The sequence below is a fragment of the Coregonus lavaretus genome, assembly GCF_964263955.1.
Source record: "Coregonus lavaretus genome assembly, chromosome: 17".
NCBI classification, from domain to species: domain Eukaryota; kingdom Metazoa; phylum Chordata; class Actinopteri; order Salmoniformes; family Salmonidae; genus Coregonus; species Coregonus lavaretus.
Window position 1 is genome coordinate 11,349,280 of NC_140004.1, and position 22,912 is coordinate 11,372,191.

Below are 22,912 nucleotides of genomic sequence, written 5' to 3' on the forward strand. Positions count from 1 at the left end.
TGCCCGTGCTTAGCCCCATTCAGTTTCTTTTTTATCCTGAAAAACTCCCCAGTCCTTAACAATTACAAGCATACCTATAACATGATGCAACCACCACTATGCTTGAAAATATGGAGAGTGGTACTCAGTAGTATGTTGCATTGGATTTGCCCCAAACATAACACTTTGTATTCAGGACAAAAAGTAAATTGCTTTGCCACATTTTTTGCAGTATTACTTTAGTGCCTTGTTGCAAACAGGATGCATGTTTTGGAATATTTGTATTCTGTACAGGCTTCCTTATTTTCACTCTGTCAATTAGGTTAGTATCGTGGAGTACCAACAATGTTGTTGATCCATCCTCAGTTTTCTCCTATCACAGCCATTCAACTCTGTAACTGTTTTAAAGTTACCATTGGCCTCATGGTGAAATCCCTGAGCGGTTTCCTTCCTCTCCGGCAACTGAGTTAGGAAGGACGCCTCTATCTTTGTAGTGACTGGGTGTATTGATACACCATCCAAAGTGTAATTAATAACTTCACCATGCTCAAAGGGATATTCAAAGTCTGCTTTTTTTTTTTACCCATCTACCAATATTTGCCCTTTTTGTGAGGCATTGGAAAACCTCCCTGGTCTTTGTGGTAGAATGTGTGTTTGAAATTCACTGCTCGACTGAGGAACCTTACAGATAATTGTATGTGTGGAGTACAGAGATGAGGTAGTCATTCAAAAATCATGTTAAACACTATTGTTGCACACAGAGTGTCGCCATGCAACTTATGTGACTTGTTAAGCACAATTTTACTCCTGAACTTATTTAGGCTTGCCATAACAAAGTGGATGAATACATATTGACCCAAGACATTCAAGCTTTTCATTTTGTAAAAAAAAATTAAAACATAATTCCACTTTGACATTATGAGGTAGTGTGTGTAGGCCAGTGACCCAAAGAAATCTACATTTATTCAATTTTAAATTCAGGCTGTAACAAAATGTGGAAAAAGTCAAGGGGTGTTAATACTTTCTCAAGGCACTGTATGTACAAAATTGAGCATGGTGATTGGCTTTGCGGGCGGTCTCACCTCCGGTCTTGACCTCCTTGGCCTCGGCGCCACCATCTCCTGACCAGCCGGACCACATCCAGCCCAACCAGCCCTGAGATTCCTCCTCCTCCACCTTCACCCCCGGACGGAAGATACGCAGACCCGCTTTGCTCGCCTGGAACAACCAACCAGTGCCAGTCACAGTCTACACATAACGCCTCAGCCACAACCACTAGCTAGAACCACTGTTAGTTAGACTGTGACCACTGACCAGGTGATGCACTGGTGGTTACGCTATGGCAGTGTGACTGAGTAGGATCATTTCAGTCATGCTTTTCTGCCACTTTGAACAAATTAGTTGGTAGACAGACAAAACAGAGTACAGTACATACAGAGAAGATGGATAGTTTGTTAGGGATAATTCAACAGATTGCTCAATCCGTACCTCCATCTCAGCTTGCTGCCTGGCCAGTGTGATGTTAAAAATATCCAGAGTCCGCTCAGGCTCCTGGGCACATTAAAACAGTTCCCGGACCGTTATGGAAATACATCAATTACTTCATCAATTACTTAAAGGTAGACTCAGCAAAATGACGTTGCCACGAACAGCACAGCAGATATTGAGATGAGAGCGATGCAAGACTTCGCTCTCACAGTCACACACAATATCTGTGTGCACGGGTTCGCTTCACGATGTTACAGCTTGGTAGCTAGAGGACCAAAACAGTGGAGAAGAAGAGCTTCGCGCTTCAACGCTCTTAGTTGTTACGGAAATTGACCCACTATGCGGTTTACTTTCTGCATCTACATCATATCGCTGAGTCTACCTTTAATGTCCATCATCAATCAATGCAGCAGAGTAGATACAAAGACTGGGGATGCAACTCAGATCATGAGAGGAGTAGGCCCTTCTCAATTTCCACCACACCTGGGTTCAAATAGCATTTTGTTTTCTTTCAAATACTTTGCCCGGTGTGCCAGATGGGCAGGGTTTGCACTTTGAGGACTATGCCATTGGTCCCATTACAGACAGGCAGGCTCAATCAAGCACTGCTCAAAATAAAACAAATACTATTTGAACTCAGGTCTGGGTCGCACTCATTAGGGAACGCCACAGAAAAAGTTTCAAAAACGGAAAATGTTAATGAGTGTTTCTTATTGGACAAGTCCAGGTAGTCCCTGCCTGTTTCAGTCCATTTGGTGCCTAATGAATAATCACCCTGATCTCTACACACCTCCAGTTCCCTGAGCTGCTTCTCAGTGGGCTTCTTGCTGGTGATCTTGGCCTTGTAGAGCTCTCTGTAATGCTTGACTGTCTGCCGGTGGCAGCGGATGTGCTGCCACGACCACATGTGCAGCCGCGGCTTCACGTCCACCTCCATGATGCCTGTGATCACATACTGCCACCTGGATGACATACACAAGCAGTGACACAGTCACTACGGAACCAGTATGTGTACATCAAGGTAACTCAATTGATTGGGAAAATGTATCTAGTAATCTTATACTGGATGGCATAAAACATAACACAATGATCAATTAAATGCATTCACTCATTCACCATCTAAACATCAACAATAAACAACATTTTTGTCATTGTGACAAAATAATTTTTTGTAGAAGAAAGAAAAGTAAATAAAAGAAAAGTGTGAGCTCTGACCATAGATAGGCGTTGGTGTGTACATGGACATGCGGACGGTATTTCCTGTAGGGCAGGTTGCGTGACATCATATCCACTGAGCCCAGGAGCTCCAGAATGCTGATGTACTGGAGAGAAGGAAGGGGTGAGAGTTCAGGGGTCAACGAAGGGACAACGAAGATGGCAACAGAGAAGCACAGAGAGGGAAACAATAATTTAAATGTGTAGAAATTCTAACTCTGGGCAACGCCCATCACGCAAAAAAATGAGCGTTGTAATGAGCGTACTGTAACATTTCAAATAGACGGGATGGTATATAATCCAATGCGAGTTCCGATTGTGTGAATGGCATGCATCAGTTTACTTCACTGTAGTTAAATAATAGTCACCCTCCTTACTATGCACATTGTTGAAGAAATGTTTCAAATTAAATCCGGCTGCAGATTTAAATGATTTTTATGGTACATATTGGTGCTCTTTTGCTCGATTAAAATGTTGTATCTTTCTCGCTCTCATATCTCCCTCCATCACCTGTGGTCTGTTGAGCTCCACAGCCACCTCTCTTAGGTTGACCACCAGGTCCACCTTGGGAGAGGAGAAGTCCACATCTGACCGGGGGTTCATGCGCAGCTTCGCATCAGCCGTTATCGGACGAAAAACTGCCAGCAATGAACAGGAAAATAAGGTTATTAATAAGATACCGAATTAAACAACAATTCCACCGTGGGCCTTCATAATGAGAAGATATCTTGAATTACAATAAAAACTCCAATGACTACACTGAGTGAGATTTAATTCCATGTATCAGGTGGGTGACAACATGACTATCAAGACTCTGATCCAGACGTGAATGTCGTCACACCCCTATATCGACTGGGTGACACTTACTGAAATCATGGTTCATGGGGGTGGAACCCCCCGGGATGCTGTCCTGGAGGCATCGCTGTGGAAATGCGACAGACAGGAAGAGATGCTTCGTTAGACGTCACAGATAGACATAATCACTCTCACTTAAGGGACCCACCGCTCCGTGACGCCACTGAATGATGGCACAGTGACTTACCAGGGCCTCATCTGGCATGTGATTGGAGTACAGCATCGAGTTCACGTTCCAGTAAGCAAAGAGATTGTCCAACTGGACGAGCTGAGGAGAGGAAAAAGCATAACAGAAAACAGCTTAGAATGCTGTTGACAGTATAACAGTGTAATAATGTATGTATGTAAAACTCATGTACAGTATAGCAAATGCTGTGGACTGACTACCTTGAAAAACAGCTTGGCTTTCTCATCCAGGAGACAAGGCATCCAGTTCCCATCTGCAGTCTGTGGGGTCACATAGTTTTGGGGTTGAGAGGTTACGTGATATGGTTTCAGGGTCAGATCAGAAATAGACCATAAACCTGACCACAACCAAGACATCTCATATCTCACATCCAGACGTTAACTAAATCGAACCACTGTAATTGAGCTTGTATATCTACAATGAATGACAGATTTCACGAGGAGGGGTGAATACACACGTTACCTGAAGGCTGAGGTTCTGCAGTGACACTCCAAATGAAAATGGGCAATTGGGGTTCGTGACCTGAGAGTGAGAGAAAGGTACAGTCATGAAATACAGTAATAATATACACATTTAAATGTTGTAGTACAACTGTAGTACACTGGGCAGAATACACACATCATCCTCATAGCGGACGTGGATGTTGGAGATCTTCACTTGAAGGTTCTTGATCACCTGCGTCACAAGTTTCTCCACAAAGGTGTCCTGCTTCTCAAGTGCAGGGTTTTCTGTGGAATTAATTAACATATTACAGTACACGCATTCAAGCCACAGTCCTGAGTCTGTTTCAGCCCAATGCTAGCCCTGCAACTTAATGAAATTATGACATTTACTTAAGAGAGGTTTGAAGATGTAATGAAAGCGTGACTCACAGACAGACACATGAACTCTGACCTTGTTCTGCTGCTTTCTGTTTGGTCTCTTCGATCCTCTGGAGCTCCCTCTGACGAGCCTCCTGGAGCTGTTTCTCCTCCTTCTCTGCATCATACTTTATACCTGAAACACGCAAACATTAAGACACACACACACACACACACACACACACACACACAACAGCTAGGTTTCTTACTGGCTGTGGGCACGATGAGTAGGTAGACTCCATCCAGTGTGGCTTCCACTGACTGTGTGTACAGATTCTTCCATGGAATCTTCAACTCCAAGCGTCCTGACAGAACCACACACACACACACATAGTAGAGAGAGAACAAATAGGAAAAAGATTGAAGAGTGAGAAAGACAGAGAAGGACGATAACAGTAAATGTTGTATGGTAATGGTAGGAGGTGTTGGGTTGAGAGTCATCGGACAAATCTTACCTATATGCCCTGCTCTTACTTTAAAAGGAATGTCAAGTTGGCTCTGAAACAAGAACAAAAATACTCAGCACAATCCAATGTGAATGTACCTACATAATTAACATTTAACCACTGATACGTTTAGTCGTAGGCCTAGCCATTCATGTAAAACATACCAAGGCATTTTCTTTTATTTCAAGATTTCTGAGCACGGCATCACCTAGAAAAAAGAAAGCAAGCATATTTGTTTAAAGGGCGACTGCACTTCCTTATTTGGCCTCGTTTTGAAGATTACTCACTAAGAAATGCTAGCAGCCATGACTGAAGCCAAATGAGAGTTGTCTTACTCTTGGGGGTGTGGTTTGATGTAGGTGTGTTATGTTGGCATGTCGTACCCTGGCAAGTACTGTTGTTTGCCCCTCCTTAGTCACCGTAGCAACAACAGCCACTTCCTCAAAAAAGTAACTTCTTTAAAATAGTCAAGATAAATCAAGAAATACGTAATTACATTTAGACATTTTTGCCGAGGACGTCTTAGTCGCGCAATTTTACATCTAGGTAAGGTACTTGGTGCAGTCATTCTCAAGTTGAAACATTTCCATGAAAAACTAGAAAAACTAGTCAGTGCACTGCATACAGTCTATTGAGTGTGGAAAGTCTGGCTGCACGCTCAGGACTGATTTCTGAGAACAATAACATGTCTACAACTTCATCATCTGCAAGCTGTCAAACTATCGTAAATAAAGCACAAGCTACACGTTCTTTATCAGTGCCCCAAATCACTTGCTAGCTAGGTAAGTTCCAACTTGGTGTTTGTCAATGAAGCTAGCAAGTAGTAGCTAGCAGGCACATTGAGCAGTCAGGCCACAATCAGCTTATCAAGTCACTGGCGAGTGGCGACATGTGTACTTCAGTGTTGTTTTGTACAACTTTCTCACTATTACCAGAGTGCGCGTCTGTCTGGCAGTGTTTCATAGGGAATCATGTTACAAAACAGGTAGTTGCAGTTGGGACAGAAGTGCGCTCTGATCGTCTCAATTCAAATTTTGCCCCAAAAAGTGACTGACACTATCAAACACATCAGTAAGTGGCCACTCCATTAAGGGCTCAGGGCCAAGTGTTATTTTAACATGGGCGACGCGTTGTCTTATGGAAACAAGTCTGAGGCACTGCATAATGGTCAGATCTGTCTCACTGTCTGGAGGTTCTGACTCGTACGATTGGATAGAGCACGCACAGTTGATTGAGCGCAATCAGCACAGCTGCTTCTCTCATGTTAGTGGGCACTGGGCACGTTGGCATCATCGTAATCCATACCTAACCCTCCAGTAACTCAGTTTTGGAAGTGACTGACTGACCAAAATTATCCTATTTACACTTTGTAGTCAATTTTGACACTATAATTAATGTTTCTGACTCATACCGATGCCACATTGGCCGCTTAAAACCAGATAAGTTGGTTCTAAGGGGCAGTTGACCTTTAAAATGATTCAATAAGCACTGACACATGAATATACACTGAGTGTACAAAACATTATAAACACCTGCTCTTTCCATGACAGACTGGCCAGGTGATCCCTTATTGAGGTTACTTGTTAAATCCACTTCAAATCAGTGTACATGAAGGGAATGAGACAGGTTAAAGAAGGATTTTTAAGCCCCGAGACAATTGAGATATGGATTGCGCATGTGTGCCATTCAGAGGGCGAATGGGCAAGACAAAATATTTAATTGCCGTTGAACAGGGTATGGTAGTAGGTGCCAGGCGCACCGATTTGTGTCAAGAACTGCAACGCTGCTGTGTTTATTTACGCTCAACAGTTTCACGTGTGTATCAAGAATTGTCCACCACCTAAAGGACATCCAGCTGACTTGACACAACTGTGGGAAGCATTGGAATCAACATGGGCCAGCATCCCTGTGGAACGCTTTCGACACCTTGTAGAGTCCATGACCCGACGAATTGAGGCTGTTCTGAGGGAAAAAAGGGGAGGGGGTGCAACTCAATATTAGGAAGGTGTTTAATGTTTTGTACACTCAGTGTACATCACTAATAAATGCATAGTACCATGAGGTTAGAAGCATACGGCCAAGCCTAAGCTGACAAATCACTTCGCCTAATTCCACTGTACATTTTCATTCAAAGCATATATTGGCAAGCGGCAACGTATGTTATCAGGTGCCCAGATATTCTTCACAGAGCCCGCATTTCAGTAGACAATTTTGTGCTTTGTCTGTTGGTAAGGTGTCAGGCCTTGGACTTAGAATAAATGATCATATATTTCTAAAATGAAATATGCCTAGATACTGTTTAGACCAGTGGTCACCAACCGGTTGATCTTCAAGGCATTCCTAGTTGATCACCAAAAGCCAATGATAAAGGCCTGCGCTCCTTTTCGTGTTTACATTTGTTTTGTGTTGCGCTGTTGGCGGTAGGAGTAGTTGATTCAGAAGCCCTGAGCACCAGGTAAGCAAAGTGTTCCCATTAGACAAACTACGCCTACCCGGCGGAACGGGAGATATGTGACTAAATCAAGTGCGCCTACTGCGATGGCCAATCGGATAGCTCAAAATCACTGTGCCTACAGCTTCCACGACCCCGGCCACAGCAAAGTTTGATACTAGCCTACGTTAGATTTCATAACTTTTAAAATCATGACCAGAGAGAGACTGTCAAAGAATACAGCAAAGAGCTGCTGTTTTTATGAGTGAGTTCATGTTTAAGTTTTATTCAGCAGTCCAAAGGACATATGAAAAAATCCCTCGTTATGTCAAGATCACAATATATTTATCTAATGATCATGACATAACAAAAGTTGTTTTGTCGAGATCACGAGATAAACTCTATAAATAGGAGTGGACGTATTGGTAATAGATTGACAGTATGGCTGAGGCGGCAGAGCCCACCGTGGATAGGCGCATATGTTTTTATTGATTGCTAAACTAAGGGATGGTACATTTCATGCTAACATCATGCTTTCATTTGTGTTTGGAGCTCATTATCAGTTTAAGTTAGAATGTTAGCAAGCTAAATGTCCCCTACCTTGAGCTAAGACCCACTGGGGCATCTAAGCCCTCGTGTGGCATTTAAGCCCTGAACAATGCCTGACAGGCAGCCCTGTCTCCCAGGCTGTGTCACTCCCAAGACCACAAACAATCGCATGCAAGCAACAACGCAGCTAACTTGGCTAGTCTTGTCAGTGAGCGAGTGAGCGAGCTAGCTAGTCTTGTTAGCTATCTAGCTAGCTTGTTATCTATGCTGTTTGTTAGCTTGCATAACTGATATGTGTATAATTTTAAGGGACACTTCATGATTTATGGGTAATGTTTAAATGTACAGAGTGTGTGACCTCCGTTCCTAACAGGCTGATCAGATTTAATTTCAGCCTCAGAGGCTGATAAGTCAGGATTCTGCCTTGTAGGCTGTTTCATAGGTAAAGCTCCCTGCAGGCAGATTAGCAGTCAGTGCACTATGTATATGATCAAGACTGGGTTTGCTCTATTCCTGGCATGCTGATGAGATTCAATAGAAGCCTCAGAGGCTGATAAGTTAGGATGCTGCCTTGTAGGCTGTCTGCAAGGAGATGTACATATGAAACAGCTTACAAGGCAGCATCCTGGAAACCACATATCCTGAGGCCGCATTTTTTGTAGCTGAGGATTTTTACAAAGCAAATTTGAGGAACACGCTACTGAAGTTGTATCAACACATTGCCTTGTAGTACTCGCGCTACAAAAACTCTCGACCACTGTTACTCTCCCTTCCGGGATGGCTACAAGGCCCTCCCCCGCACTCCCTTCGGCAAATCAGATCACGACTCCATTCTGCTCCTCCCTTCCTATAGGCAGAAACTCAAACAGGAAGTACCCATGCTAAGGTCTATTCAACACTGGTCTGACCAATCAGAATCCATGCTTCAATATTGTTTTGATCACGCGGACTGGGATATGTTCCAGGTTGCCTCAGAATAACATTGAGGTATACACGGACACGGTGACTGAGTTCATCAGGAAGTGTATAGGGGATGTTGTTCCCACTGTGCCTATTAAAACCTACCCAAACCAAAAACCGTGGATAGATGGCAGCATTCTTGCAAAACTGAAAGTGCGAAGCTCCGCATTCAACCACGGCATGGTGACTGGGAATATGGTTGAATACAAACAGTGTAATTATTCCCTCTGTAAGGCAATAGAACAGGCAAAACGTCAGTACAGAGAAAGTGTAGTTGCAATTTTGGCAGGGTCTACAGACAATCACGGATTACAAAAGGGAAAACCAGCCACGTCGTGGACACAGACATCTTGCTCCCGGACAAGCTAAACACCTTCTTCGCCCGCTTTGAGGATAACACAGTGCCACCGATGCGGTCCGCTCCCAAGGACTGTGGGCTCTCGTTCTCCGTGGCCGACGTGAGTAAGACATTTAAGCATGTTAACCCTCGCAAGGCTGCCGGCCCAGACGGCATCCCTAGCCGCATTCTCAGAGCATGCGCAGACCAGCTGACTGGAGTGTTTACGGACATATTCAATCTCTCCCTATCCTAGTCTGCTGTCCCAACTTGCTTCAAGATGTCCACCATTGTTCCTGTACCTAAGAAAGCAAAAGGTAACTGAACTAAATGACTATCGCCCTGTAGCACTCACTTCTGTCATCATGAAGTGCTTTGAGAGGCTAGTTAAGGATCATATCACCTCTACCTTACCTGACACCCTAGACCAACTTCAATTTGCAAACCACCCCAATAGATCCACAGATTATGCAATCACCATTGCACTGCACACTGCCCTATCCCATCTGGACAAGAGGAATACCTATGTAAGAATGCTGTTCATTGACTATAGCTCAGCCTTCAACACCATAGTACCCTCCAAGCTAATCATTAAGCTTGGGTCCCTGGGTCTGAACCCCGCCCTGTGCAACTGAGTCCTGGACTTCCGGACGGGCCGCCCCCAGGTGGTGAAGGTAGGGAACAACACCTCCATTACGCTGATCCTCAACACAGGGGTGTTGTGTGCTCAGGCCCCTCCTGTACTCCCTGTTCACCCATGACTGCATGGCCACGCACGCCTCCATCTCAAATCATCAAGTTTGCAGACGACAACAGTAGTAGGCCCGATTACCAACAATGACAAGACAGCCTACAGGGAGGAGGTGAGGGCCATGGCGGAGTGGTGCCAGGAAAATAAACTCTCCCTCAACGTCAACAAAACAAAGGAGCTGATTATGGACTTCAGGAGACAACAGAGAGAGCACGCCCCTATTCACATTGACGGGACCGCAGTGGAGAAGGTGAAAAGCTTTTTTCTTTTTTTGTCATTTAGCAGACGCTCTTATCCAGAGCGACTTACAGTTAGTGAGTGCATACATTATTATTATTTTTTACATACTGGCCCCCCGTGGGAATTGAACCCACAACCCTGGCGTTGCAAACGCCATGCTCTACCAACTGAGCTACATCCCTGAGGATCACTGACAATCTGAAATGGTCCACCCACACAGAGAGTGTGGTGAAGGCGCAACAGCACCTCTTCAACATCAGGAGGCTGAAGAAATTCGGCTTGGCCCATAAGACCCTCACAAACTTTTACAGATGTACATTTGAGATCATCAAGGACATCAACCACCCAAGCCACGGCCTGTTCACCCCGCTATCATCCAGAAGGCGAGGTCAGTACAGGTGCATCAAAGCTGGGACCAAGAGACTGAAAAACAGCTTCTATCTCAAGGCCATCCGACTGTTAAATACCCATCACTAGCCGGCTACCACCCGGTTACTCAATCCTGCACCTTTAGAACCTGCTGCCCTAAGTACATAGACATGGAACACTAGTCACTTTAATAAGGTTTACATACTGTTTTACTCATTTCATATTCATATACTGTATTCTACAGTATTTTAGTCAATGCCACTCAGACATTGCTCCTCCTAATATTTATATATTTCTTAATTCCATTATTTTAGATTGTTTATTGTTGAGAATTGTTAGATACTACAGCACTGTTGGAGCTAGGAACACAAGCATTTGGCTAAACCCGCAATAACATCTGCTAAATATGTATGTGAACAATACAATTTGATTTGATACAGTGCTGCCTTTCAGGCATCGTTCAGGGCTTAAAGGCCCCACATCGCCATCAATGCAGCCACAGGACTCCTTGATGAAGTGGTCATTGCACATCTGAACAAATGAATGGATGATGCATGGTACTTTTGATTATCTCATGATCTCGACAAAAAACGTTTGTTATGTTGTGATCATGAGAGAAATAAGTTGTGATCGACATAACAAGGGAACTATTTTATTTATTCATATGTCCTCTCTGGACTTTAGTCGTTTTTATTCAACACTATTACAAAACATAAAACGCGCTTCTCCCAACTTCCACTCGCGCTGCAGCTGAAATGAATGAGTAGCCAAGTGTATTGATAGCCCTGCGTATTTATTATTATTAGCAGCTCATTGTGTCTATTTTAATATTGAGGAATATTTCACTTTCTCTGGTAATAGGAACAACATTAAATTGTGCATGAGGCAGATGCGGAGCGACTCGAGTTTCGCCATCAGGTGGAATACTGTGTCCCCTCTCTCTGGTCAGTCTCACCGGAGGAAAGGAAGGAGAGAGCAGGGACCGTGAGAGGCAGACCCTCTGCTGCTCTCTCCCTCCCTGCGCTGAGATCTCGGCTTGCTTTGACTGTGAAAGTGATCTTGACTCAGAAACGGTTGGTGACCACTGGTATAGCCTATGCTATGAGAGATTGACATGTAATCAGCAAGAAGGCACTGAATAATCTTCAATTTAAGCCATAGTGTACGTGTGAATATATATGTCATACAGCTAGTAGTACTAGCTAGTAGGTCAATAAAGTAGCTAGGCCAGTGTGTCGTCTAAGCACTTGACATTAGCTAATGCAGGGGTTCCCAAACCTTTTCACTCAGGGCCCCCATTCCAGCATTGGCTAACATCCCGCGCGCAACACGTCTATTTTTATGGGCACAAGCACTGTTCATGTTCACAAGCCTGTTCACACCCCTCTTGTTGGTGGAGAGAATTTTGCAGGTTTAAAGCTTATTTCCTGAAATTCCACACATTTTGTCATTAACATTTTAGTCATTTAGCAGACGCTCTTATCCAGAGCGACTTACAGTTAGTGAGTGCATACATTCATACTGGCCCCCCGTGAGAAACGAACCCACAACCCTGGTGTTGCAAGCGCCATGCTCTACCAACTGAGCTACACGGGACCATGTAGGTCATGGTTGCAAAGAACATTAAGCAGTTTTAAAGCTAATTTTCTTGCAATTCTATACATTTTGCCATGTCTAATGTGATATTTGAGTGACAAATTACAACAATATCTATGGGCTAAAAAACCTAAATAAAAAAAATGTAGCTGACATGGGCTAGATGTTCTGTTATAAAGTTATAAATAGCGCTCTAAGGTATGCAATGACTAACATGACAAGAGGAACGGATGATTCATTCTACTATTACAACTTTCAAGAGTACGTTTAAAGCCGGACTGAGTTCCTGTAAAATAAATATGTATATAAACACACACACACACACACACACACACACACCTCGCGCCCAGCTCACAGTTTGGGAACCACTGAGCTAATGTACCGTTAGCCTAATTTAGCTCTAAACGGGAGTGACCACTGGGACTTTTGGACATTTTATTTTTTAGGTTGGGCTTGAAAGCAAACCTGGAAAGATACACTACATGACCAAAAGTATGTGGACACCTGCTGGTCAAACATCTCATTCCAAAATTATGGCCATTAATATGGAGTTGGTCCCCCCTTTGCTGCAATTTCAGCCTCCACTCCTCAGGGAAGGCTGGATGTTGGAACATTGCTGCGGAGACTTGTTTCCATTCCGCCACAAGAGAATTAGTGAGGTCGGGCACTGATGTTGCGCGATTAGGCCTGGCTCGCAGTCGGCGTTCCAATTCATCCCAAAGGTGTTCGATGGGGTTGAGGTCAGGGCTCTGTGCAGGTCAGTCATGTTCTTCCACACCAATCTCGACAAACCATTTCTGTATGGACCTCACTTTGTGCACGGGGGCATTGTCATGCTGAAACAGGAAAGGGCCTTCCCTAAACTATTGCCACAAAGTTGGAAGCACAGAATCGTATAGAATGTAATTGTATGCTGTAGCGTTAAGATCTACCGCCACTGGTACTAAGGGACCTAGCCTGAACCACAGAAAAACAGCCCACTATTCCTCCTCCACCAAACTTTACAGTTGGCACTATGCAGTCGGGCAGGTAGTGTTCTCCTGGCATCCGCCAAACCCAGATTCACCCGTCGGACTGCCAGATCGTGAAGCGTGATTCATCACTCCAGAGAATGCGTTTCCACTGCTCCAGAGTCCAATGGTGGCGAGCTTTACACCACTCCAGCTGACGCTTGGCATTAAGCATGGTGATCTTAAGCTTGTGTGCGGCTGCTCCGCCATGGAAACCCATTTCATGAAGCTCCAGACAAACAGTTATTGTGCTGAATTTGCTTCCAGAGGCAGTTTGGAACTCTGCAATGAGTGTTGCAACCGAGGACAGACGATTTTTACTCGCTTCAGCGGTCTCGTTCTGTGAGCTTGTGTGGCCTACCACTTTATGGCTGAGCCATTGTTGCTCCTAGACGTTTCCACTTCACAATAAAAGCACTTACAGTTGACCGGGGCAGCTCTAGCAGGGCAGAAATTTGACGAACTGTAACATCCTATAAAGGTGCCACGTTGAACGTCACTGAGCTCTTCAGTAAAGCCATTCTAATGCCAATGTTTGTCTATGGCTGTGTGCTTCATTTTATACACCTGTCAGCAACGAGTGTGGCTGAAATAGCCGAATCCACTAATTTGAAGGGGTGTCCACATACTTCTGTATATATAGTGTAGCTATCTAACTAGATTAGCTGGTAAATTCAAGCTAACGTTAGCCAATTTAGCTAGCTAGCCGATTTAATAGCTAGCTAGAAAAAACTGTAATATCCTGTAGCTAGCTAGCCAGATGGCTACACACCCTTGCTAACAAACAAGCAAGTACTGTAGTAGCTAGCTAGCTAGTAAACTTGCCCCCAGCAAACAAGCACAGCAGCCTTGTCTTACGCTATCATCCGAGACGACAATCATGACAGCTGCAGGATTCTGAATTGACATTAAGCTAACTAGCAAAGGGTGGTTAGCAAGCAAGCTAACCGTAACACAGAATCGTTACCTCCCCAAATCCCGAGCTTGAGTTGTGAGCTGTCAAGGTTTACAACGTAATCCCCTAAAAACCTGTTTAGGACATCTACTACCACGCTTTCGAAGACCATGTTGCTGTCTCGTTCACCTCTTGGTCACCATGTTTACAATCAGTTTGAACTCGCTCGCCTGTCGCTAATAATGACAGCTGGCTGGTCCAGTTTCCTGAAATATCCAACGGCGCCCGGTCACGTGGACGGTCCTGACGCCATGCGGTTGCGTCAGTAGATTATTCTCTTTGGAGTAGCTGATGCAAGGCTCTCGAGATCCCATATTAATTGTCCTCTTCCTCTTGCCAAATATAGTAGATTTACGTTACTATCCATGACAGAATAGGAACCATAGTTATGGTCCACGATTATTTCACCTTTATTTAACCAGGTAAACCAGTTGAGAACAAGTTCTCATTTACAATTTTTTTTTTTTTTTTTTTTTTTTTGTCTGCTACAACTGAGACCTGGCCAAGATAACAACAACACAGAGTTACATATGGGGTAAAACAAAACATAAAGTCAAAAATACAACAGAAAATATATATACAGTGTGTGCAAATGTAGCAAGTTATGGAGGTAAGGCAATAAATAGGCTATAGTGCAAAATAATTACAATTAGTAATAACACTGGAATGATAGATGTGCAAGAGATGATGTGCAAATAGAGATACTGGGGTGCAAATGAGCAAAATAAATAACAATATGGGGATGAGGTAGTTGGGTGGGCTAATTTCAGATGGGCAGGTGCAGTGATCGGTAAGGTGCTCTGACAACTAATGCTTAAAGTTAGTGAGGGAGATAAGAGTCTCCAGCTTCAGAGATGTTTGCCATTGACCCTAATTAGTGGTGAACAGGTATACATTTATAAAAACGCTGAAAAAAGCGGTCATGGCTTGAAAGGATCCAGCTTTTGTAAAATTTACGTCACACCTAGGTCACACCTACAGCATCTTTGTGCAAAATGGTACTCAGGCAGCATCATCTGGACATGTGTGCAACAAAGGTTCAACATTCACCTGCTACGATTTCTGTCAAGCTGTAGCAGAAGGTGAATGTTGAACTTTTGTTGCACACATATACAGATGACGCTGCATACCTAGCAGAAAAACGTTGTAGGATTGATTGAGGAGTCAAGAGTTGGCGGTTCATAGCAGGTTATGAGAATTAACGTAGCAGGTTAGGAGAATTAGGTAAGGTAAAGGGTTAGGGTTAGCTAAAATGCAAAACATTTAAACTTTTGAAGATAATTGGACAAAAGATGGATCCCTTCTAGCCATGACCCTGAAAATACTAAAGTATGGGTAACTCATAGAGAAAGATAGAGGTCTCATCTTTATATATGTTCCATTATAACGTCTGTGACTGCATCAGCAGCGCCATTGATGCCTTGATCACACCTACAGTGTTATTGTGCAAAATGGTACGCAGCATCATTTACATTTTAGTAATTTAGCAGACACTCTTATCCAGAGCGACTTACAGTTAGTGAGTGCATACATTTTTCATACCCGTGGGAATCGAACCCACAACACTGGCATTGCAAGCGCCATGCTCTACCAGCTGAGCTACAGGAGGCCTGGATATGGATCTGGAAGGATATGTGTGCAACAAAAGTTCAACATTCACCTTCTGCTACCATTTCTGTCAAGCCGTCTACGCATACAGTTTGACACATACTTTTGATAAATCCAATGTATGTGTAACCAGTGCTGTGCTGCACCGCTGTAGCTCTGCGTTGTGTGATTGAGGCGTGAGGCTACAACCAAGGGCCCAAGGTTCCGGTCTAGAAGCATGGTTTCCACTGATCCTACAGGTTTGCTTCGGTAGTGCAGTTTAACTGACGCCCGGCCCAGAAAGACAATTTCCATAGATGGCCACATAGAGAAATCAGACTAGAAATTCCTACTAAGACGTTTTAGTCATCACCATTGTGCACAAAACATCCATTGAATTACTAAAATAATTGTCGCTGAGGCCGATTTTTGTTTTTCATCACTCACAGCCGAAGATATACCATTTATATTCATCCAACGTCTACCATGTTTTTGGATGACGTGATGATGTCATTGCTGTTTGCACTGCTCCCGGTGCGCAATGAGTGCTAGTGCGCATGTGATGTTGGTCCATATAAATCGGATGCAACCCGGACATAGACGGTCCATGAATCGGCGTCTGCAAACGTGAATAGATAACCTTAAAAACAACTGTTGGACATCTTGGATGCAGTCTCCAGTTCTTATTCTACCTCAGTGGCTACAACCCATAGGAATCCCGAACCAGTTGAATACTTTGACCACTTTAAAATGGTGGAAACATGGTGGCCACTAGAGGCTTCCATCATTCTCTATGGGGTAACTGCGTATGTGGAGTGTGTCTGAAAGTGGGCGTTGCGAAACAAGTGGGAGGATCAACACCAGTGGGTGTCTCGAAAGTCGAAACCTAACAGCTAATTGGGGAGATTGGTTGCCACTCAAGACTGTTTTGCTTGGCTGCTTCCTGCTTCCTTGTAGCGTTTTAGCTGAACCGGTTAGGCAGGTTAAGATAATTAACATGGCAGGTTAGGAGAATAAACGTAGCTGGTTAGTATAATTAACATGGTAGGTTAGGAGAACTAATTTAGCAGATTAGGAAAATTAACGTGGCAGGTTAGGAGAACTAACATAGCAGGACAGGAGAATTAACGTGTCAGGTTAGGATAATTAACGTGTCAGGTTAGGAGAATTAACATGGCAGGTTAGGAGAATTAACGTGGCAGGTTAGGAGAATTAACATGGCAGGTTAGGAGAATTAACGTGTCAGGTTAGGAGAATTAACATGGCAGGTTAGGAGAATTAACGTGGCAGGTTAGGATAATTAACGTGGCAGGTTAGGAGAATTAACATGGCAGGTTAGGAGAATTAACGTGGCAGGTTAGGAGAATCAACATGGCAGGTTAGGAGAATTAACATGGCAGGTTAGGAGAATCAACATGGCAGGTTAGGAGAATTAACGTGGGCTTAAACTGACGGAATTTGATGGGGATTTGTTTATTATGTTACTTAGATTGACGCACGGGTGCGTCAATAGATAATAGCCGCATGTGCTCACTCCCGCAGAAATCCTTTGTGGAAAATATCATTTCTGTTTCATTCAGCTATGTTCAATTGTATTGTTCTTACTATAAAATAATACAAAATAATGCCAAGGAAATTATAAGCAAATATTGCCTTCTAAATGAAGTAGTGTAGCCCACAGCCATATGGCATAGCCAGATCAGGGCCTAACATAAAGACAACTCAGAATATGCTATTCCGTTCTTCTGAAAATGGCTACATTTTCTTCATAATGTTCCTTTAGACCTAAATAACGGATTTATTGTGATGGTGTAGGATGTATTAAATGGATTTATTTAAAAAAAAAAGTAATGTAGATGTTCCAAAAGTCTGCATCAGTGGCTTGTAGGCTATGCAGTGGAAGCCGGACATGCAAAACATGTTTATGTTAATTAACGGTCAATTACGTGATACTGGCAGTTATTTGCATGACAATCACCTGATGACTAAATGTAATGACCGCCACATCCCTAGGTATAAGCATTAAGCTAAAATAGCATACATTCGTCAGAATCCAAAGGTGAATCAAGTACCATGTTGCTTATACCTTTCCAGTCTGTTAAAATATAGTGGGAGCCAACAGTCTAATTAGGAGGGTTTGAGCACACAGAGTAAACCTGAGAATAAAAATATGGTGAAAATATAGGTTTTATTTACAGTGCAGTCCAATGACAACAGTGCAAAAGTGATAGTCGAACTTGGACACAGGGCAAAATACCTAAATAGCCTAAAACATACAAGAGAGATACAACACATGTTGTTTCACAACCAGTTATCCACAACAATCAAGCATAAAGGCTACCTGAACTTGACACTCCCAAAACGGGCTAAACCATTCACACATAATCAAACAGGTAGGTTTTTACATGACCGGTCAAAATGTGCATATCAAAAACATATAGACACAAAACACTATAGACAACATAATTAATGATAACTGCAGTCACTGACTATATCACTGACCATATCAAATATACCCCAAACGAAATAAACCAATGCAATAGAGTACCACAGTATGAGTCATAATGCCCATAAAGGGAAATGGTTCCAATAGTTTTTCCACCATTCATTTTTCCCATAGGGGATTTTAGAAGCACTTAAAATCAGCTAACCACATCATGTTATAGCAATCTGGTGCCTGACGGCACAGTCGATGACTAGGCATGCTACCATTGGTTGATGCATGCGTTCACACTATACATCCACATCACGCAGTGAAACATAGAAGTCATTGGGCGCCTTCGAGCGGATCACTTTTGTCAAGTGGTTGACCATAGTTGGTCACCGCCTTTCAAAGTCTGTTGCAATATGGTTATAAAAATTGACTGACTTGCGACTACATGTCGACTGCATGAACTCAAACTCATTCCACGGAGGGCCGAGTGTCTACCGGTTTTCGCCCTTGTACTTGATTGATGAGTAAGGAATTCGCCTCACCTGTTTGTCTAGGTCTTAATTGAAAGGATAAAATGAAACCCTGCAGACACGGCGCCCTCTGTGGAATGAGTTTGACACCCCTGCTCTAACCAATGAGTTGTATACATGTTATGTTTCCAGTTTGTGAGTGTGTGATATGGGGGTATAGAAACGTTTATTTCAACATTTATACAGACAAACTTTTATAAACAATAGCAGCTATGTTGACACTGCCATGTTGATCTGAGCCTTGCTGTTGGAAAACCAATACAGTGTACGACATTCGGCTGTCGCAGATGCACCTCCCCCGACTTAATTTGCTGACTTCGTCTACTGTCGGTTTCGTTAGGCTTACTGCTTGAACACACCCATTTACTTTCAATGGAAGGAAAGCGAGAGAAGCAGAGTGGGCGGGGGGACCGCTGAGCGATGTGAGCATGGGCGAGGGAGCTGAACAGGACAGGACTAATGTTGGGGATACAAATCCTCCGCGATATCGCTACGAGAGTGACCAACCGAAGCTCACCATAGCTTCCAACCCCTACTGGACTGGCTGACAATGGCTGTTAATACCATAGAGATAGATAGAGGACTCATCTTTATATCTCTACCATTTTAGCGTCTGTGACATCATGGGCAGCGCCATTGGGGCTACAACCCATAGGAATTCCCACCCAGTTACCTATTTTGACTACTTAAAAAAAGTATGGTGGAAGCCCTCAATGGCGCTGACCATGCTTAAACAGCCTTTTTGCCAGTAGATGCCTATTTCATTCTCTATGGTTGAGATGTAGCACTACCTTGCTTGCTTGCTAGCTTGTTAACACCCACATGAGTGCGAGGCTAGCGTGGCTAGGCGAGTGCCGCTTTTATAGTGTGAACGCTCTGTGACGTTGCATTTCCACAAAATACTATGGGTGTGATTAAACAAGGGAGCCCAATTCATTTTCAATGGAGGGAAGTGAAGCGGGCGGGGGGACCATTGTACAATGCCAACATGGGCGAGGGAGCGTGAACAGAGCGGGACCAAAGTTGGGTAAAGCTGAACTTTATGCAAATGCTAGTGACCAATCGAAGCTAACTATAGTTTCCAGCCCCTACTGGATTGCCTGTTAATACCTAGCCTACTTGCTAGCATTTACATTTTACATTTAGCAGACGCTCTTATCCAGAGCGACTTACAGTTAGTGCATACATTATTTTTTTCATACCCCCTGTGGGAATCGAACCCACAACCCTGGCGTTGCAAACACCATGCTCTATCAACTGAGCTACATCCCTGCCGGCCATTCCCTCCCCTACCCTGGACGATGCTGGGCCAATTGCGCGCCGCCCCATGGGTCTCCCTGTCGCGGCCGGCTACGACAGAGCCTGGATTCGAACCAGGATCTCTAGTGGCACAGCTAGCACTGTGATGCAGTGCCTTAGACCACTGCGCCACTCGGGAGCATTCTAGCCCCCACATGAGGGCGACGCTAGAGTGGCTATCCAAATTATCGTGTTATGTGGAAATCCCTTCCCGAGCAGGGGGTCGAGACCGAAGTGTTGTGTACGTGCACCCTTTATACTATGCGGCACAACTGGAGATGGCAAACACACACACTGGTTGTAAATTAAATGTTGCAATATAACTTGTAGCACAAACTGTGTGCACTCATAAGCAAGCTCTACAAAGTTGCAGACTGTCAGAATTCTATTTGTGTTTGGCGCGGTGGAAAAGGAACGGAAGTGGGGATGGATGGTGCGGCAGACTTCACATCGCCACACAATCCCTTTAGATCTCCTCAAGTGCATAGGCTGTAGGTAGGGTTTAGAAGTTGATTTGTGATCGGACCAATGTTTCATTTGAGATGGATTTTGTCCATGAAAACATGAACCCTAGTGGCCACTAGAGGGTGCAAGCAGACTGAATTGAACCTTTAATGCCAACATGTCTAGAACCAGGTTGATTTTACTATTGATGTTTATTCCTATAGGGCAGATCTTTGGGGTTTTGAACATTTTGCCAAATACTTTTCTTTTTTTTCAATGGATAGATATCAAAGTAAAAATTCACAGCATCTCGTATCTTAAGTGTCTTTCAATGGATGGTTTTTGATTATGGGTCCAGTTAAGCACGGCAACAATTTGTTTATTATGAAAATGAAACATTGTGTAAAATTAAAAGTCAGACATTGAATAACAAAGTGACACAAACGTGTGCAGTTACAGAGAGAGAACATGCCTTGACACACACACATGCATGCTCAAACACACACACACACACAAACACACACACACACTACGCGCCGGGGTCTTTGTCTGTGCTATTAATCCAGTTCCCCTTGTTTGCCTAATTAAAGATAACTGTAATTAAGTGATTGGGAGGAACAACATGCCCGTGTCCCCTCACGCTCCGAGTGAGATGATGAATATGCAGAGGGAGTCGGGGGCCCCACCGCGCTCAGGGGTCAGGTGAGTTAAGATATACTTTATTGCGCCAATAAAAACCCAAGTGCTTCCTCTAATGGAGAGATAAATGATCCGGGAGTCAGTGGAGGACCTTTCCTTTAACCGCTGCCACAGCCGCAATTAACACTAACGAGAGACTAGAACAGTGGGTCGTAGCTAGACCCCAACGTTCTTGTGTAGCTACCGTACCGGTAGCCTCTACTGCAAGGTCTGGGTCAGTATTCATAAACCATCTCAGAGTAGGAGGGCTGATCTAGGACCAGGTCCCGCCTGTCGATTGATTATATTCTAAAAGGAAAAACTGATCCTAGATCTGCAGCACTCCTACTCTGAGACACTTTATGATTACGGACCCTGTGGCATAGGAAGCGTACCTACAGAATAATGTGAAAGCAAGCACCCTAATGTCTACGTCAATGTCAAACTGCAGAAGACAGATGGTCACCCTTGTGATGAAGAAATCTACACCTACCTGTAATGTGAGATCCTATCTCTCTTGAGTACCTATATCCTCCCTCCACTCTTTCTCTCACTCTCTGCTCTTAGACACATTCACTCATACATTACATACGAGCACACACACACACACACACACACAAACACACACACACACACACCCTCAGGGCTCATGTGATTGATGTGAGCTTCAGAATTAAACCTGCTCAAGCTATCCCATAATTATCCATTCCTTTGTCTGTGTGTTTTATCTAAGAGTTCATACCCAGGTCTAATGGCCCTTTGCTGCCAAACAGTACTAACACACTCACATTCTCCTTCTCTCTCTTTCCCTTTTTTGCGTTTCTCTCCCAAACCAATAACTACACACACAGACATGCTCCCATGCACATACACACACACTCATATCGCACAGACACACATAATATAAACATGTAAAGCTGACATCATAGAAATACACATACTGGTTCCTCTCTCTGTTTCTCTCTTTCCTCCTTCCCTGTAGGCCCGGTAACTCCATCCCTGTGGCCTTGGGCAGGGTCCTGTTGTCTGTACTCTCTTACTGGACAAAGAGGCTGTGGTGCAGTCGGACGGTCAGACATCCACCTATAGATCCTTAACGTCCCCTGAGGTGGGTAAAGAGACAGGGATGGGAAGGGAAATGGCTGGAATGGGTCTGAGTGTAGAGCCTAATCAGGCCGTGGATGTATTCATTAGGACACACCGTAGCGATACATTTTTTGTTGTTGTTGATTGGACAGGTTATAATAATAAATAATATGCCATTTAGCAGACGCTTTTATCCAAAGCGACTTACAGTCATGCGTGCATACATTTTTGTGTAGGGGTGGTCCCGGGGATCGAACCCACTACCTTGGCGTTACAAGCGCCGTGCTCTACCAGCTGAGCTACAGAGGACCTCAAGTTCAGGTTATCCCTCCCGGTTTCAGTCTGATTTTTTCCGTTTGGTGTCTAACGTATACGACCCATGTGTGAAAGTCTAGTAGGCTGCAGTAGATTTATTTGTAACTGTTTTATTTGTAACTGTTCATGCTTAGGGTACTGAGAAAAGCCAAACGTTTGACTTTCTCTTTTCAGCACTTTTTGAGTACTTTACCCTCTATTTCTATTGTTGAGGCCATGAATAAGAATATGAGCACTTACCCTTACCCTCCTCAAAAGGTTGGAATGTTTTTGGGAGGCTAAATGGATCTCTTCTCCAACTAGACTGTCCC

At 43.8% G+C, this 22,912-nt stretch overlaps 1 protein-coding gene across 3 annotated transcripts in view; it reads right to left on the reverse strand.

The window, feature by feature from the left end:
• The window catches only part of LOC311144983 (intermembrane lipid transfer protein VPS13A-like), a 72,007-nt gene extending 57,609 nt beyond the window's left edge, over positions 1–14,398 (reverse strand). For 2 of the 3 annotated variants that reach the window (XM_084181182.1, XM_084181181.1), the window contains exons 1-3: positions 2,258–2,424; positions 1,468–1,530; positions 1,062–1,197 (exon numbers count right to left, since the gene is read on the reverse strand). In XM_084181182.1, coding sequence (XP_084037308.1) covers positions 1,062–1,197; positions 1,468–1,530; positions 2,258–2,404 — 346 coding nt within the window. In that variant the 5' untranslated portion in view covers positions 2,405–2,424. Of the gene's footprint in view, positions 1–1,061; positions 1,198–1,467; positions 1,531–2,257; positions 2,430–2,682; positions 2,790–3,192; positions 3,321–3,549; positions 3,605–3,724; positions 3,806–3,924; positions 3,985–4,186; positions 4,247–4,342; positions 4,453–4,618; positions 4,721–4,793; positions 4,890–5,039; positions 5,083–5,194; positions 5,239–14,240 lie in introns of those variants that run through there. The other variant, XM_084181183.1, reaches the window with a different exon arrangement.
• Positions 14,399–22,912: the final 8,514 nt, after the last annotated feature.